The 19,205-nt window shown below is 43.7% G+C and overlaps 1 protein-coding gene across 1 annotated transcript in view; it reads right to left on the minus strand.

Annotated features, from left to right (window-relative positions):
- Positions 1–19,205, minus strand: part of FBXW10B (F-box and WD repeat domain containing 10B) — a 78,437-nt gene that overhangs the window by 27,531 nt on the left and 31,701 nt on the right. Inside the window, 5 exon segments of the mRNA XM_064270367.1 lie at positions 1,864–1,986; positions 3,398–3,529; positions 3,532–3,821; positions 4,769–4,945; positions 6,215–6,736. Of these exon segments, the coding sequence (XP_064126437.1) occupies positions 1,864–1,986; positions 3,398–3,529; positions 3,532–3,821; positions 4,769–4,945; positions 6,215–6,736 (1,244 nt within the window).

Genomic DNA, 19,205 nt, shown 5'->3' on the forward strand with positions numbered 1-19,205 from the left:
ATCTTGAATTAGTGAGGCTTTCCTGGCTGCTCATTGCTCAGAATGGAATTCCTTGGCCCTTGTTCATCTCCTAAATTTTGAGAGTCTTAGAAATCACATGGTGGAGTCATTGGAAAGAAAAAGACCTAGATTCAAATTCCATCCCTGCCACTGACCACCTATGAGAACTTTGGCAAGTTTTTTAACATAATAGCCTTTATTTCTGCATCCGTAAACCGGAAGCAATGACACCTTCTTGACACATGGTAAAGACCAAGTAAATGATGTATATAAAGCCCTTGGCACCCTGCCTGGCATAGTGATTTAGCTCTGTAGAGAGTACTCAGTATGATTACCATCCCTAAGAGCACTCACCTCACCTCGTCCCAGCATACTCCTGAACTGCTTAATCTTACCGCTTCACATGTTCTCTTCTAGTCCCCATACTGCTTGACCTGTTTCACTCTCCTGTTTCTTAAATTATAAATTCCTAGAATGTCAAACACTGTCATCCTTTATGACAGGCTAACTACATGACCCAAGGAGGAAGAAGGGTGTTATTAGTATTTTGTTATACTTAAAAAAGCAATAAACTTGGAAGGAGCACATCTCTGTCACTCAACTGGCTGTGAGATCTTAACCTCTCTGAGGCTCAGTTTCTTCATCTATGAAATGAGTGAACCAACTATCTTAGAGATCAAAATTGCAGGTCAAATTGTAAACGTTCACTTGAAGCTCAATAAAAGTTAATAAAAAAAAAAAAATTGCAGGTCAAACAAGGCCCACAAATGTGTCTTCTTTGGTCCACATGGTGTTTAAAAATGGTGTTAATTGGTTGTCACCATTAAAGAAAAGCAAGAGTTTTCACGTGATCATCCAGGTTTCTATCTTCTCTTGCAAGCTCAGATGGCCTGGCAGGTGGAGGTTCACAGACTCACGTGGCAGATGGATAGCAAGTGTTCCCTTCAGACGGGAGTGGTCGCTCCAGTTCAGCACAGTCCCCTAGTTTTTTGCTGGCCACACCCAGCCCACCTCATTCATTTGTGAGACCTGCCTAACCCCCATACACATGAGCTAAATGGTCTCTCAGGACGCTTCTGTTTCTAAGATTCAAATTTATGCCACGCAACTTCCTTATGGGAAACTACAATCAGACCACCCCTCATTAAGCATCCTTTTTAAGCCAATTAGATTGACTTCAGCATAGAAGAAACTTGAGCAAAGAGGAGGGGTCAGTAAGGTAATGTAAAAAGGAGGTAGGGGCACATGTTTTTAGGAATGATTACCATACATGAGTGAACAGAGCATAGAGATTAAAGAGTCTTCCATTTATTCTTCTTCACTACTGCCCACGAATGAGTGGGGAGATCTATAGTTAAGTAAACTCTCCCCTTCCATCACAGAACCAGGGTGAACCTGAAAGTGAGAGATGGGAAAGCTTAATTTATTCTAGGCCCTGGACATTTTGGACCAGTCGTGGCCCTTCCACGTGTCCTTCTCGTTCCTTAGCAGCCTGCTCTTGATATGCGGGCTGATATGTGTTGAGTAGAATCCCAGCTATGGCTGACATTGCTCCTTGCCTCTGAACTCTCCACTAGCTGATTTGGTAGCATGGACAAAGAACATGATCATGGGATTTAAAGTAAGGAAGAACCCTGATAGGTCAACTAAATCAGATAAGGAAATTGAGGCTGGAGGAGAGGAAGTAACTTTCTTAAGGCCACACAGCTTGTAGGTAGCAGCCCAGAGCTCAGGTCTCCCTTAGGAAATGTTGCCTTTCACGATCCTATGTCCTTATGGGAGAGCTGAGTCTGTATTTAACCTTCATGGCCAATAAGAACATGACACTCATAGCTGCTTGCCCCAGATGCCACCGAAACCTACCTTTGTTCTCAGCTTCCATTTCTGGTTTTTCACACGCATGTGCTTCCCATCATCTGCCATTTTAGGAACTGGGATAGAAAGCTTGTTGGCATAATTAGGATCTATGCCCCTAGTGTAGGACCCCTGAAAACAAACAAACAGAAAATGGCTATTCTTGGTTAATACTCCGGGAGGAGCGGGAAAAAGCTAGTTCTCAGCAAGATCTGAAAAGATACATCTAGTGCTATTATAACACAAATATCAAAATTAGGTGGCTTTTTAAAGAACAGAAATTTATTTTCTCAAGTTTTGGAGGCTAAAAGTCCAAACCAGGGTCTAGGCCACGTCAATTCCTTCCTTTTCGGTAGCTCCAGGCATTGCTTTGTTCCTTGGCTATTCTTACATGGCATCTGTCTCCCTCCCACCCCATGCGTGTGCGTGTGTGTGCATGTGTGTTCACGTGCACGTGTGCGTGTGCGTGTGTGTCTAATCTGCTCTTTTCATAACTCAGAAGTGACTAGGTTTAGAACCTGCCCTACTCGGATATGATCTAGTTAACATAACAAGAAAACCCTGTTTCCAAACATGATTACAGCTACAGGTGTAAGGGGTTGGATTCCAACACATATTTTGGCGGGACACATTTTAACACATAGCTTTTTTTTTGGGTAAGCTCTGGCTAAGGAAGGCAGGCCCAATCCTGGCCAATTGTGCCGGCAGTGTGTACAGACTGAACTGAGGATAATTACTACCAAATGTCTGGGTGGAGAACAGCAAGAGACAGGTTTCCAGGCCACAGCCTGCTTCCCAGTGCCCGATTCCTGTTCTCTCTCATCTACCTCTGCTGGGAAAAATCCAAGTTACTAAGAATACATGGTTTAGGGTTTAGCATTCCGGCAAGGAACACAGAAATAAAAATACCAAAGGTGATTACTGCATAGGGAAAAAATGCATTTAAACCTAAAAGTACACTTTGCGGCCTTACAAACCTGGTAGCACAATGGTTATGTGCTCAGCTGCTAACTGAAAGGTTGGCAGTCTGAACCCATCCAGCAGCTCAATAGGAAAAAGACTGGGTGATCTGTTCCCATAAAGATTACAGCCTAGAAAACTCTGTGGGGCAGTTCTACTCCATCATATGCGATCGCTGTGAGTCGAAATGAACTCAACAGCACCTAAGAACAACAAACGTCCGTGTACCATATGAGGCTGATCCAGAAACACATTCAAGATTTTCTTATTGTCTAGGCTGCAATATAGCTATCTGGAAAAAAATTCTCTACTTTGTGAGGTTTCGGAGCAGCTCTACCTCTCTGTTCCTGAGTTTTATATGCATGTTGTTTCTGCTAGATGCACAGACAATGGAAGAATAAGTGGTGATTAACAAGGAGTCCCAACAAAAAGGAAGTCACTGCTAAAGCTTAGGAAGCACCAAATGCGAGAAGCAGGAGGCCAGCTAAGGGTGGACTGGGGGACTGAAAGGCTTGTGGTCAGGCCAGCCTCTACATGGGAATGAGACTGGTCTCCAGGTCTCTGCCTCCTAGATGGGAAGTACCTGTAAGAGAGCCACCTGGCTCTGAATGAATGCGTGCATCGAAAGGTCCATCTTGACCTGGTGTGCCAGTGCGGCCCAGTGCTGGCTCACAGAGGCACATTTGTTCAGGGTGTTTTTATCCAGCATACCTGAAAGAAAAAAAAAAAAAAGATAGACCCGGGGACCTCAGCACCGGGCTGAAACGAGAGGTCTCTTGAGGAATTCCCCCTCCACATGAACATACTTAGAATGTACTTGGAGACGTGGATGGGCAGGTGGCGGATGAAGTCCCGGTATTGGCTGAACCCCGAGGACAGGTCTCTAACAGCATCCAGGTCAATCAGCTGATCAAAGGGAAGGCCGCCCGCTTTGGGCACACCTGTTTTTCTGGAAAACAGCCTATTCATCTCAGAAATACACTGAAGTGAACTCTTCCATTGCCCCTCTAGAGTGAAGCCAGAGAAAGATGCATTGTTGGAGTGTCTCTGCAGTGACCCCAGGCCAAGAGCAAGTCCTCACCAAAAGTTTTGCCCCCAAATAAAGCTCATCAGACATTTTTGTCATTTCTTCTGCTACTTGAAGATAGAACTCTTGAACCAGACATACAAGTACTTCTCAGCCTTCTCAGCTCAAGGAGATGCCCATAGCATCACAATCTGCAATGTGCAGCAGAAATGGCTTCACGTCTGGGATTTCCTTTAAAATATTGTAGCAAGAAAAATTTCAAAACAATTTAAAAAGAGGGAATGAAATGAGATTGGTAAAATGTTGATAATTACCAAAGCTGAGTGATGGGTACAGGGTGCTTATTCTAGTCTCTTCGTTTTGAAGTTAGAAATGTTCCATGTAAAAGGTTTTGTTTTTTGAAATCTATACTTTGCATTTCCTATAATTATTTTATGTATATATTTTGCCTCAAAATCCAGGTTAGGTGGGGCATGAGTTCAGTGTCCAAATTCCCCATTGCTTTTATTTCCTCCTCAAGACTGATTCTAATACTGCAGAAATAACTACTGGTAGGGTGAATTCGAGGAGCCCATCGTGCAAGAGCTCAGGAACCAGGTGGCGGACTGTGGCCTGTGCGAACGGAGACTTCAAAGGAAACCCTTCAGAGTTTCCCTTCTGATCTATATTTTTAGGTGTCTCTGGGAGACAACATGGCAGAGAGGTGAAGCTCGTGCTGACAAATTTTCATACTGTGTTTCCCCTTACCAGCTGTGAGGACTAAATGAGGAAATAAATATGAAAGAACACGACAAGCGGAGGGCATTAAATGAAGGTGAGTTCCCCAAATCTGCCATCCCCAGATGCTATCGTCCTGCCAGGCCCTCCAACTCTATTGGCACTTCCCAGGCTCATATATATTAGCTTTCTCACTAAAAGCTAACTTACCAATAACTGGTGCCCTTCCTCCCACATTTTCAGCCCAACTTTCTTTCCCTGGGGCTTTGGACAAAGGGAAGGATGTTTGCCTGGTTTTGACTGTCCAGTAAACATGTGAGGGCTCAGACTTGGAGCTGGAGTCTTTCTCGGGGAAGAAAAACACATCTGCGGTGTTTTGATCGAGCCCTGAAAAACAAGAGACCAAGACAAGTTTTCTCTTTAAGCAGACGTGTAGAAGAAAAAGAGGTGAAGAGAGATGGTTTTATTTTTACTTGCTTCTTTTAAATATGCATAAAATGGACCAACCCAGTTATATCTGTTTTTATTTGGGACCACCGAATTTCTATGCAAAATTCTCAGAAAACCCCCTTTGCCTAAGGGAGCCCTGGTGGTACACTAGTTAAAGCGCTTGGCTGCTAACCAAAGGTCAGTGGTTTGAACCCACCAGCCACTCCACAGGAGAAAGATGTGGCAGCCTGCTTCCGTAAAGATTTACAGCTTTGGAAACCCTACGGGGGCAGTTCTATTCTGTCCTATAGGGTCACTCTGAGTCGGAACTGACTCAATGGCAGAGGATAAAGGGCTTGGATAAACCCCACCTCAAGGCTTGAACTTGTGCATAAACAAGAAATATGGTGGAATGAATGAACAAAGCCCTAAATTTGAACCTCTTGGCCTGGTTTCTGAATGTTGTTGCTGTGTGCTGTCAAGTTGATTCCAACTCATAGTGACCCTATAGGACAGAGTAGAACTGCCCCAAAGCGTTTCGAGGGAGCAGCTGGTAGATTCGAACTGCTGATCTTTTGGCCCTTCTTAACCACTTCACCACCAGGGCTCCATTGGTTTCTATATAGTGCAGCTAAAGGGCAAAACAATGTAATAGCTTCCCTCGCCACCTCTCCCAGGAGTCGCTGGGTGCTGTAAACAGTTAATGTGCTTGGCTGCTAACCGGAGGTACCTCAGTCTGCCAATCTACTTCTGAAAGATCAGCCACTGAAAACCCCATGGAGCACAGTTGTCCTCTGACACTCACGGGGTCGCCATGAGTCGGAGTTGACCTGACGGTAACTGATACCGTCTGCCTCCCTCCCAGGGCAGAGCCAATCCCCCATGCAGGAGCCATCCTGACACTCAGTGGTCACAGGCAGGGCACCAGCCGTTTCTGGGCCAAAGGGACACAGAAATCCATTTTAAATGCTTGACAGTTAAAGGCTTGTACTTCCTTCTGCATTTGTCATTTCACAATCTTTCTAGAAGGAAGTAGCAATCAGCAATTTCTCCTCTGGTAAACAGGATCAGGTGTCAAGACAAGGTGTCAGAAGGAACCCTCTCCTGCACTCTGGAAGATGCCCATTTACCGAAACTCATCTACACCTCTGATTCCTTCACAGGCTCCTGAAATCTTGTGTTCTGGTCTTAGAGGGCCCTCGGGTCTCTACCTGAGGCCTTGCTTACCTACGACAGCGCTCCGCTCTCTCAGAAACAGGACCCTGACCACATTGGCAGCAGTGAGCAGTAACTTGGGGTCACACATTTGCAGCAGCAAAAGAGTATAATTTGCCTTCGTCCAGTGGGTGCTGCTCCCAAACCAGCACAAGATTTCCTTCATCTTCTGTTCCACCGTTTTATCCAACATTTGGTTCAAGGAGGACTTCACAATTTTTCCTTCCTTCTTGCTGAGGTGGATGCGGGTCCTGCTGTAGATGAAATCTTTCCCCTGCGTGGTCTGAAGGATGTTTTGAAAATAGTGTAACAAATACAAGCTATTTAACTGCTTCAGAACGCTAACTAGAAACCACCTCTGCGATACTTCGCTGATCCTTCGGAACCACTCTTTGGTAGAGAAGATTTTCCAGGCCAAGATACACGTTTCACACTTCTGGCACACAGGAACCAAGTCATTTCTTTTCTCACAACTAAAATACGGGGCATTCTTGAACCTCGAGTCCAGGTTTTCCATGATGCCAAGATGATAAACTCATTTTATCCTTGCCCATCAGCAACTCCACCAAAACTCCAGGGGAACAGGAGAGACTGATAAATACCCCAATGGAGCCTTTTCTGTTATAAACATCTCCCAGAGAAAACATAAAACACTGCAATGGGTGGAAAGCTCATCTCTCCCAGAAACTGCCGGTAGAAGTGTGGCTTTTTGTACTGACCTCCTTGGAAACATGGCTTTACCGTAAATCTCCTAAACCTGGCACCGCTTCTGTGGAGGCAGTTGCTGTATACTCTGTAAGAGCTGGTAATCTCATTTCCAGAATGACAACATTGATGTTAGTCAAACATATATAATATACGGACCCTTTTCAAAGAAAAATATATGTATATGTGTGTGTGTGTGTGTGTGTGTGTGCACATATATATATGAAATCGAACCAAAAACCGAACCCATTGCCATCGAGTTCGTTCCGACACATAGTAACCCTATAGGACAGAGTAGAACTGCCCATAGGACTTCCAAGGAGCAGCTGATAGATTCGAGCTGCCGACCTTCTGGTTAGCAGCTGAACTCTTAACCACTGCGCCACCAGGGTTTATATATACATATATAGTGGAAACTGGTGTTAAGCTTCAATTACTTTATGGTAATGGTACCTGTATATATATATATATAATTAGATGTAAACTTCTCATGTTTTTATGTGTTAGACTATAAGGTGGTTATCACCATGATCCTGAACATGTTTATATTCATTTTCTTAAGTCATCCTAAAAGTAAAAACACAAATGTTTAATATGAATTTATTTAGCTGCTTCAGAATGCTAAGCAGAAAGCTCGGCAATGAGCCAGTCCCTGGCAGAGAAGGTTTCCCAGGGCCGGAGGAGAATGTATCCGGGGACTTTCAGCCTCCATCGCACACCCGCTCATACACCTGGGAGGTGCAATGAGCCAGTCCCTGGCAGAGAAGGTTTCCCAGGGCCGGAGGAGAATGTATCCGGGGACTTTCAGCCTCCATCGCACACCCGCTCATACACCTGGGAGGTGCAATGAGCCAGTCCCTGGCAGAGAAGGTTTCCCCGGGCCGGAGAATATATCTGGGGACTTTCAGCCTCCATCGCACACCCGCTCATACACCTGGGAGGTGCAATGAGCCAGTCCTTGGCAGAGAAGGTTTCCCCGGGCCGGAGAATGTATCTGGGGACTTTCAGCCTCCATCGCACACCCGCTCATACACCTGGGAGGTGCAGTGAGCCAGTCCTTGGCAGAGAAGGTTTCCCCGGGCCGGAGAATGTATCTGGGGACTTTCAGCCTCCAGCACACACCCGCTCATACACCTGGGAGGTGCAGTGAGCCAGTCCTTGGCAGAGAAGGTTTCCCCGGGCCGGAGAATGTATCTGGGGACTTTCAGCCTCCAGCACACACCCGCTCATACACCTGGGAGGTGCAGTGAGCCAGTCCTTGGCAGAGAAGGTTTCCCCGGGCCGGAGAATGTATCTGGGGACTTTCAGCCTCCATCGCACACCCGCTCATACACCTGGGAGGTGCAGTGAGCCAGTCCTTGGCAGAGAAGGTTTCCCCGGGCCGGAGAATGTATCTGGGGACTTTCAGCCTCCAGCACACACCCGCTCATACACCTTGGAGGCTGTACAGTTCAGCGGTTAAGAACAGCGGTCTGGGGTCAGACTCCTGCGTTTGAGCCCCAGCCCAGCTGCTTACTAGCTACGTAAATGTGGGCAGGTCCCTTAACCCTCTGTACCTCAGGTCCCTCGTCTGTAAAAGAGACATAACAGTGGTTTTGACTTCGCCGAGTTGTTGTGAGGACCACATGAGATACACACGCAAAGAGCTTACGGATTGCCTGGCCCATATGTGTTGCTGTGATTGTTAGCTGTTGTAGAGTCAGCTCTGACTCAGAGATCTTTTCACAACTGAACGAACTATTACCCGGTCTTGCACTATCTTCAAGATGCTGCCTTCCAACCTATATGACTCATCCTCCGGCACTATATTGGACAATATTCTGCTGTGATCACAGGGTTTTCACTGGCTAGTTTTCAGACATAGAACTCCATGCCTTTCTTCCTACTTTGTCTTAGTCTAGAAGCTCCACCAAAACCTGTCTAGCATGGGTGACCCTGCTGGTATTTGAAATACTGGCGGCATAGCTCCCAGCATCACAGCCATGCACAAGCCACCACAGTAGAAGAAACAGATGGTCGTGGGGTACTTATTTAGCCCTCAGTAAATGCTAACTATTGTCCTATTGTTATCATCATTATCATATGATCATTGTTCTGAGCAGTCAAACAATGTCCACTGCAAATGTGTTTATACATACATTGAGATACATGTAAAGAAACCGTGTGTGTGTGCTTTAAAAGGATAATTACATGAAAATGTAAGTCTTATGTGTGTTGTGAGATCTTTACCCTTTGACAGACTTATGATATGTTCAGAGTCATGATTTGGGTCAATGGAACCACACCTATGAGTACACATACGCCTGTCGGTCCAAACAGAAGACTCCCTTCTGCTCTCAGTTACGACCCACGAAGATAACAGGGGCTCAGTGGCATTTCAAACATCTTAAATAGCAAAATCCTGTTTTTGAATCATATCTTCTGTAAAAGCTCAATATGCAATACAGACAAAAGTGTTATTAGTACAAATTTATGTTACAAGTTCAAAAGTTTATTTGATTAGCAAACCAATTGTTGAGAACAATGGGACTATTCTGATAAAGACAAAATCTTCAAACCTGGGGTTAAAGATGACATATACTTCCTTATATGAGCATCGACATCCACAATATTTAAATTAACAGCTGCTCCAGGAAGACAAGAGTCCACAGAAAATGGTTAAAAAGCATTGTCAAGTGCTGGCATACTTCAGGGAGAAGTGTCTGCAAGTAATTGTCCAAAGGTTCCACCAAAAGTATATCTACATACTATGTGTGTATGTGTATTATATTTGTGAGTACGTATACATTGTTGTTGTTAGGTACCATCGAGTTGGTTCTGACTCATAGCGACCCTATGTACAACAGAACAAAATATTGCCCGGTCCCGCACCATCCTCACAATCCTTGTTATGCTTAAACCCACTGTTGCAGCCACTGTGTCAAGGCATCTTGTTGAGGGTCTTCCTCTTTTTCGCTGACCCTCTACTTTACCAAGCATGATGTTCTTCCCTTTTGGTTTTCCATCTCCAGGTATTTGCACCTGTCATTATAATACTTTACTTTGTCTTCTCGATCTGCCCTTTGAATTCTTCCGTTCAGCTCTTTTACTTCATCGTTTTTTCCTTTCACTTTAGCTACTCAACATCCAAGAGCAAGTTTCAGAGTCTCTTCTGACATCTATTTTGGCCTTTTCTTTCTTTCCTGCCTTTTTAATGACCTCTTGTTTTCTCCATGTATGATGTCTTTGCTGTCATTCCACAACTCATCTGGTCTTTGGTCATTAGTGTTCAACGTGTCAAACCTATTCTTGAGATGGTCACCAAATTCAGGTGGGGTATACTCAAGGTCATATTTTGGCTCTCATTGACTTGTTCTAATTTTCTACAGTTTCAGCTTGAACTTGTATATGAGTAATTGATGGTCTGTTCCGCAGTCGGCCCTTGGCCTTGTTCTGACTGATGATATTGAGCTTTCCCACTGTCTCTTCCCACAGATGTAGTCGATTTGAATTCTGTCCATCTGGCAAGGTTCGCCTATATAGTCACTGTTTATGCTGGTTAAAAAAAAAATGTATTTGCAATGAAGTCGTTGGTCTTGCAAAATTCTATCATGCGATTTCTGGCATCATTTCTATCACCAAGGCCATATTTTCCAGCTACCAATCCTTCTTTGTTTCCAACTTTCACATTCCAATCTCCAGTAACTATCAGTGCATCCTGATTGCACATTCAATCAATTTCAGACCACAGAAGGTGGTAAAAATCTTCAATTTCTTCATCTTTGCCCTTAATGGTCGGTGTGTAAATTTGAATAACAGTTGTATTAACTGGACTTCCTTGTAGGCAAATGGATATTATCCTATCACTGACAGTGTTGTACTTCAGGACAGACCTTGAAATGTTCTTTTTGATGATGAACCCAATGCCATTCCTCTTTAAGCTGTCATTCCTGGCATAGTAGACAATATGACTGTCCAATTCAAAATGGCCAATGCCAGTCCATTTCCGCTCACTAACGCCTAGGATATCAACGTTTATGCATTCCATTTCATTTTTGATGACGTCCAATTTTCCTGGATTCATACTTCATACATTCCATGTTCCAATTATTAATGGATGTTTGCAGCTGTTTCTTCTCATTTTGAGTCATGCTACATCAGCAAATGAAGGACCCAAAAGCTTGACACCATCCACGCCATTAAGGTTGACTCTACTTTGAGGAGATAGCTCTTCCTTTTGAGTGCCTTCCAACCTGAGGGGCTCATCTGCCGGCACTATATCAAACAATGTTCTGCTGCAGTTCATAAGGTTTTCACTGGCTAAATCTTTTCAGAAGTAGACTGCCAGGTCCTTCTTCCTAGTCTGTCTTAGTCTGGAAGCTCAGTTGGAACCTGTCTGCCATGGATGACCCTGCTGGTATTTGAATACCGGTGACATAGCTTCCAGCATCACAGCAATACGCAAGCCCCCACAGTACAACAAACTGACAGGCATGGGGTGGGGGTATGTATACATATATGTGTGTGTATATATATGCCCACATACACACACACACAGAGTGTAAATGTAATAAAATGTTAATAATTGGTAGCTGTGGGTGAAGAGTATATGAGTGTCTGTTGTTCTATTCTTTCAGTATTTCTATAGGTTTGAAATTTTGCAAAATAGCTAATTAAGGTATACTGCTAAATTGGAAAAAAAATGTTTAAGAGACTGTTACCTACAACAGCAACCCTACTTGCCACACACGGCAGCCAAAATGCCCATGCAAATGTCGGACAGCTTGGGAAAGAGTTTTGAAGACATACTGAAACAATCCTACCTCAGATAAGACTAAGTTCAAACACTGATTCTGATACTTAGAAGCTATAGGATCTTGAGCAAGCTACTTGGCCTCTCTGAGTCTCAATTCTCCATTTTACTGAAGAGGATGGAAGAGATAAGGTGGGTAATAAAGATAATAACACCCTTTCTAAGGTTAAGACAGCAGTCCTCAGGCTGCGGAAAATTCCCCTCCTCGAGCAACTTGCTTGGCAGGCCCTGTACCTTAACGTTAACATCTTGGTTCCCTTACTTGACAAGCCCCATAGTTTTACATTAACATCCTGGCTCCCCTTTCCTTAACTGCTGCCCAGAACTAGAGGAAATCAGTGGAAACTGGTTTAGAAACCATGTTGACATTCTGGATAACCTTTTAGCTCATTAAGTACCTCTTACATAGTAACTTCCCTGCCTTCGGGTGGAGTTTAACGGCCATTTTCTGAACACGAAATGCATGAAGTTATATGTAAACCCCATCGCATGATTAAGAATGTTGCTGATGTAACTTGTATGAACTTCCTGCTTACCAATCTCATAAAAGTAACCTTCCCTCTCTCCCTTGCTGAGCAGTCTTGGCAGCAGCAGTCCCATCTGTTCCTTTCCATGCACGACACAAAAGCACCTTTCTGATCTCTGACCTCGATCTCTCGTTTATTGGCTGAGACGAGTCCCGCCGAGCAGAACCTAGGGTTTCCACCCAGCAACAGAGTTGTAGTGGAGCCCTGGTAGCACAGTGTTAAGATCTTGGCTGCTAACGGAAAGTTCAGCAGTTCAAATCCACCAGCTGCTCTATGGAAACCCATGCGGGCAGTTTTACTCTGTCCTATAGGGTTGCAATGCATCAGAATCAACTCGACAACAATGGGTTTGGTGAGGTTTTTTGTTGTTTTTTTTTAGGGTTGTTGTAAGATTAGATATAATGTATGAGACCAGTTGTCGCTGCTATTGTTATTGTTATAATTGTTACTACCCTAGAGGAAACCAAATGGTTTGTCATACTGTGTGCATGTCTAGTGCCCCATCTGGAGACCAGGCCAAGTTAGAGAAAAGCAATGGATTGATCAGGGGGTTGGTTGGCAGAGGTAGTTGTACAAAGGGATTGGGAGCATGTTGAATCAGGTTTGAGGCATGAGATCAATTCTAACAACTCAACTTCTATCTGAAGAAGTATTTGGAGAAAAGGTGAGATGGGATTAACATCTAATCTCTCAGATAGGCCAGGCAAAGGAAAGTGGCAAGGAGGAGCATTTGTATATATAAGGGGGAACACTTTACCCCCACAAGTGCTCTAGGCTAAAATAGCTTGTTTTACAAAATCAGATAAATCAGGATATTAATCTTTGAGTCTGACATAGGTCAATGACATAATTTTTCCCACCCAACTCAGTCTTTATTCCACCTCGAAGGCAGACTATGTCACGCAGGGGAGGGAAAAGACTTGAGAGTCAGAAAGGCTAGCTCTAATCCCATGTCTACTTCTTAATAGTTGTGTAGTGTTGGACAATCTCCTCAAAACTTTCTGAGCCCCATACCCTGCACAGTGTTGTAGTGTACAGATTACATTCATTAACATAGGTGAGCTCCCTCTCCTTCCCACTTCCACCACTGCCCTCCCACAGACACATGTATGCACACACTCGGCATCTCACCTGGGCCTTTGAGAGTAGTAAATAGACTGGACTACAGACATCATTCAGGGTTCATTTTCCAAGCCCTTCCCCCCGCCCCCCCGCAAGTGATCCCCCTCAAACAGCAGGGAGCCGTAGGATGTCTTTCCCATACCCAGCCCCTCCTTTTCTGTTGGCAAGGGGTAGTCTCCTGGAATAGAAGAGTGAGGAGTGCTCCAGAGGGGCCGAGAACAGCAGCTCTGACTCCTACCATCCCCATGACCTCTTCACTGGAACTATGGGCTCGCGGAGGGCTGAGCCTTGTGCTAGACACAGCCTAGAAAGTTGAAACCATTGGAAATCTGGTGTTAGAGTTGTCCAGGTGGTGCAAATGGTTAACACACTGGGCTGCTAATGAGAGGGTTCAGTTTCAAGTCCATCCAGAGGTGGCTCAGAAGAAAGGTCTAGTAATCTACTTCCGAAAAATCAGCCACTGAAAGCCCTGCGGAGCCCAGTTCTACTCTGACACATGTGGAGTTACAATGGATTAGAGTTGACTTGGCCACAACTAGTTTGGTTTTAGAATGTGGCCTGGGTGGTGGGCAGGACACTGCGCAGAGGGTAAAAATGCCAGGTGGGACAGGCCAATGGGGAGAAGTGACCCTGGTGGTACCCAAAAAGGCAGGCAAGTCTTTCTGAGTGAGGGACGCAAGTCCAGTAGAGATAAACATCTCCCAGGAGAAGGCTTGGGGCAGAGATGTCTGGAGATTTCTTAAATATCCAGGCTACAAGTAGCCTGAGGCATTCATGCCAGTCCCCTAAGTTAGTTTCTGCCCTTTCCTGTTTTACTGACATCAAGGACATCATACAGGAAGAAAGCAAGAGGTCATTAAAAAGACAGGAAAGAAAGAAAAGACCAAAATGGATGTCAGACGAGACTCTGAAACTTGCTCTTGAAAATACAGTAGCTAAAGCAAATAGAAGAAATGATGAAGTAAAAGAGCTAAACAGAAAATTCCAAAGGGCGGCCCAAGAAGACAAAGTATTATAATGACACATGCAAAGAACTGGAGATAGAAAACCAAAGGGAAGAACACACTTGGCATTTCTCAAGCTGAAAGAACTGAAGAAAAAATTTGAGCCCTGAGTTGCAACATTAAAGGATTCTATGGTCAAAACACCTAACAACTCAGGAAGCATCAAAAGAAGATGGAAGGAATACATATCACTGTATCAAAGAGACGTGGTCAACATTTAACCATTTAAGGAGGTACCATATGATCAAGAACCGATAGTACTGAAGGAAGAAGTACAAGCTACACTGAAGGCACTGGTGAAAAACAAGGCTCCAGGAATTGAAGGAATACCAACTGAGGTGTTTTCAACAAACAGATGCAACGCTGGAACCTCTCACTCATCTATGCCAAGAAATTTGAAATACAGCTACCTGGCCAACTGAATGGAAGAGATCCATATTTGTGTCCATTCCAAACAAAAATGATCCAACAGAATGCAGAAATTATTGAACAATATCATTAATATCACGCACCAGTAAAATTTTGCTGAAGACCATTCAAAAGTGGCTGCAGCGGTACATTTACTGGGAACTGCCAGAAATTCAAGCCAGATTCAGAAGAGGATGTGGAACAAGAGATATCATTGCTGATGTCAGATGGATCTTGGCTGAAAACAGACAGTATCAGAAAGATGTTTACCTGTGTTTTATTGACTATGCAAAGGCATTTGACTGTGTGGATCATAATAAATTATGGATAACATAACAAGGGGATATTGTGTGGTTTAAAATCAGGAAAGGTGTGCGTCAAGGTTGTATCCTTTCATCATACTTATTCAATATGTATGTTGAGCAAATAATCCAAAAGCTGGACTATATGAAGAATGTGGCACCAGGATTAGAGGAAGACTCATTAACAACCTGTGACATGCAGGAAGTGTGCACACCACCTTTTCTACAGGCTTCTGTCTGAGGCAAATGAGGCTGGAGTGGGGCTCTGGACTGTGAGGCTATAGAGAAGGTGAGCAATCAGAGATTGGTCTGTCAGTGATACCAGACAAGAGTCAGTCACTGAAGGTGACCCGAGAAAGAGTTAATTTAGAAGCAGCACACCAGGACATGGGAATAAGGAATCCATTTCAAGCACTGCCTCATCTATTATTGTTTTGAAAAGTAGATTCCTATTTAGCTCTTCACATGTGATTTTTTTCACTTGACTTTAAGTCATCTTTTTGTGGGTCACTATACCTTAGCACCTAGCAATAGTACATTACACATTATACCACGTATTGAGTTGCTTCAATTTGAGGAGAGTCTTTCCAAAAACATGCAGGAGAGAGCAATAAGAGCTCTATGATTGGGCCAGTGTACATACCTATCTCATCATTTCATCATCAATCTTAGGAGAATGTGGGAATTTACTCAAATGTCTGCGAGAGAATCCAATATGTATTTGTATTTCAAAAAGTTGAGACAAGAATCAGTTAGGCAGTGGCTAAAATGCATTCGGACTGTGCAGTCACAAACGGTCTAGTGATGGAATAAAACAATCTGGCACCAGAGAGAGCTCTTGATGAGTTGTTTTTTTTTTTTTTTTTCAAAATGAGTGTACACAATGGCAGAGGAGGTAAAAAAATAAGGATGGGTAAATAAGGAAGAGAGGAGCACATTTACACAGCTTGGGGAATATGCCGGGGAATATAAAACGGACCTTTGTTCTCTTTTTCATTTTTCTTATTTTTTTGTATTTGTTTATTTAGGGTATTTTCAGTTTTCAAGCTAAGAAAAATATAGGCCCATTGCTTGAAGCAACAACTAAAGCAAAGCAAATATACCCAACTCTTATTTTGCTTCTCTCTTTTATATCTAGAACAAAGGTTTTGAAACTGGAAGATTAATGGACATAAAGAGCCAACAGGGACATGAAGTTCAAGATCAGTAAGGAGACACCTAATGAGTCTGTTGTATGAGTTCAAGTATTCTGCCCTAACAAATTACATCTTAGGACTTTGACACAATTTACCAATGTGACTGCAAGCCAGGCAGTGATCTTTGAGAAATTAGGGAGAATGGCAGAGGACAGGGAAGAGAAAGAACTATCTTGATTTTCAAAAAGAGAAGTAAGATATTCTGGAAACAACAAACTAGTAAACTTGACATTAACCCAAGGCGGAATTCTGTAATAGTTCATCAAACATCTCTTGAGCATTTAGAAAAGAACTTGTCCAGCACCCACACACGGGTTCAGTAAAACAAGGCAGGCCAAGTCGACCTCATTTTCTCTTTTGAGAGCATTATTAGACATTTAGATCAAGGACATGCAGACATAACGTATCTTGATTTCCACCACATACTGGCAAAGTCCTTCATCATGTCCTGTGGATAAAGGGACATTATTGTACAATTCTACCAATGCAGAAGGTTAAGTGCTCAGCTACTAACTGAAAGGTTGGCTGTTCAAATTCATCTAGAGGCACTGTCTTAGTCATCTAGTGCTGGTATAACACAAACACCACAAGTGGGTGGCTTTAACAGAAATTTATTTTCCCACAGTTTAGAAGGCTAGAAGTCCAAATTCAGGGTGCTGGCTCTAGGGGAAGGCTTGTTTTCTCTGCTGGATCTGGGGAAGATCCTTGTCTCCTTGAGCTTCTGCTCCTGTGCAATCTTCATGTGGCTTGGCATCTCTCTTCCCCCAACTCTACTAGCTTGCTTGCTTGTTTAATCTCTTTTATTTCTCAAAAGAGATTGACTCAAGAGACATCCTACACTAATCCTGCCTCATTAACACAAAAAAGACGACCCATTCTCAAGTGGGATTATATCCTAGGCATAGAGGTTAAGAATTACAACAAATATTTTTGGCAGAAACAATTCAGTTCATAATAGGAACCTTCAAAGAAAGTCCTGGTGATCTACTTCCAAAAGGTCATAGCCATAAAAACCCTATGGAGCACAGTTCTACTCTGAAACACAAAGAGTTACCATGAGCTGAAATCAATTCAATGGCAACTGGCTTTACCAATGCAGAACTTACTGAATAATTAAACCCAAAGAGCTTAGGCTCTGTATTTGGTCCTAAACCAAAAACCAAACCCATTGACGTAGAGCTGATTTCAACTCACAACGACCCTATAGGACAGAGCAGAACTGGCCCACAGGTCTTCCAAAGCTGTAACTTTACAGAAACAGACTGCCACATCCTTCTTCTGCAGAGCAGCTGGTAGATTCAAACCACCAACTTTTCAGTTAGCAGCTGAACACTTAAACCAATGAGCCACCAGGGCTCCCTTAGGCAAAGTCTAATACAAAGTTTTCTGAGAGTTTTGCAGAGAAACTTGGTGGTCCCAAATAAAAACAGATATAACTGTGTATTTTGTGTATACTTAAAAGAAGCAAGTAAAATTAAAACCATTTCTCTTCACCTCATTCTCTTTTTAACCACTGCGCCACCAGGGCTCCTGTATTTGGCCCTACCCTACTCAGTATTTTTATCAAGAAGATTAAGATTTAAGAAGAACTTACTCCAGTTCTGCACATAACACCCAGCCTGTATGGACAGCTAATAAATTGGATGCAGAACTATGAGTCTAAACTCTCTCAGCAAGCAGCAATGATGGGATGAAATTAAGGTAAAAATACATTTAAATCCTACACTCTATGTCATCAGACAGGATGGGAACTCTGGAAGCAAGTCAAGTGATGCTAAAGAAACATACTATTGATGTAGGATTGTCATACTGGCAGAAGAGGGACAGACAGGGTTGACACAGGTTGCAGGAAAAGATCTGGAAGTTGTATTTCTGCTGATGTCCCACCAGAAACTTCAGTTATGTCCTCAGGAACCCATTTAAAGACAGTTTGTATTTTGGTTTGTAATTTGACGAAACCTTGAAGAATCCTAGCTATTTATCTATCGAAAGAGAGTATGAAATGATCAGGGGACGAAAAGTCTGGAAATCACGAAAGAAAGTGGAAAATGGAGTGTGAAAAGAAGATAACCTCCAGGGAGGATGTGAGGGCTGCCCTCCAAGGCTTGAAGAGCTGTCCTGTGCAGGAGAAGCCAGACAAGTCCTCGCGGTCCTCGTGACTTCAGGAGAGAACTGAGGCCCCTCCCCAGAGGTCAAAGGGACTAAGATTGGAATCAGATAAGAAGTTTCTTATAGTCCTTGCTGTTCAAAAACAGAATGAGCTGATCTGCGCAGTAGTGAAAAGGTCCCTGGGTGGTGCAAGCGGTTTGCAATTGGCTACTAACCTAATGTTGGTGGTTTAAACCCACCCAGCAGCACTGCAGAAGAAAGGCCTGGTGATATGTTTCTGTAAAAATTACAGCCAAGAAAACCCTATGGAGCATTTCTACTCCGTAACACATGGGGTCGCCACGAGTCAGAATAGATGCCACAGCAAAGGGTTTGGTTTTGGGTTTGGGTGGTCGTGAGCTCTCGGCCACTGCACAGAAGGATGGCTCTGTCAGACGAGGTGCAGGCACAGGGACTTGCAAGCCGTCAGAGGCAGGCTTGCGCTCCGTTTCTAAGACATATACTTTTCATGTGGTTCATTGCCTTACACACAATATCCACGACCGGACGGTAGTATGGCCAAGAGGTTCAACCCGAACCCCAGATCTGCCATTAACTGACCACGTGACCTTAGTTTGCTACCAACCCTGGACCACGATTTCCCCTGCAAAATGGGGTGATGTAAGTGTCTACACATGGGGTTGCTGGGATGAGTAAATGAGCTGATGCATAGGAAGCCTTAAACAGTGTCTGACACATAGGAGGTACCCAGTGAAGTCAGGAGTTTATTATGATTACTCTGAAAACTCTGGAGTCGTGCTGAAGATTCCTCACTACCAGTGCTGGGCACAGTGTGATG

Source organism: Loxodonta africana, chromosome 18 (assembly GCF_030014295.1).
Source record: "Loxodonta africana isolate mLoxAfr1 chromosome 18, mLoxAfr1.hap2, whole genome shotgun sequence".
In the NCBI taxonomy this organism is placed as follows: Eukaryota; Metazoa; Chordata; class Mammalia; order Proboscidea; family Elephantidae; genus Loxodonta; species Loxodonta africana.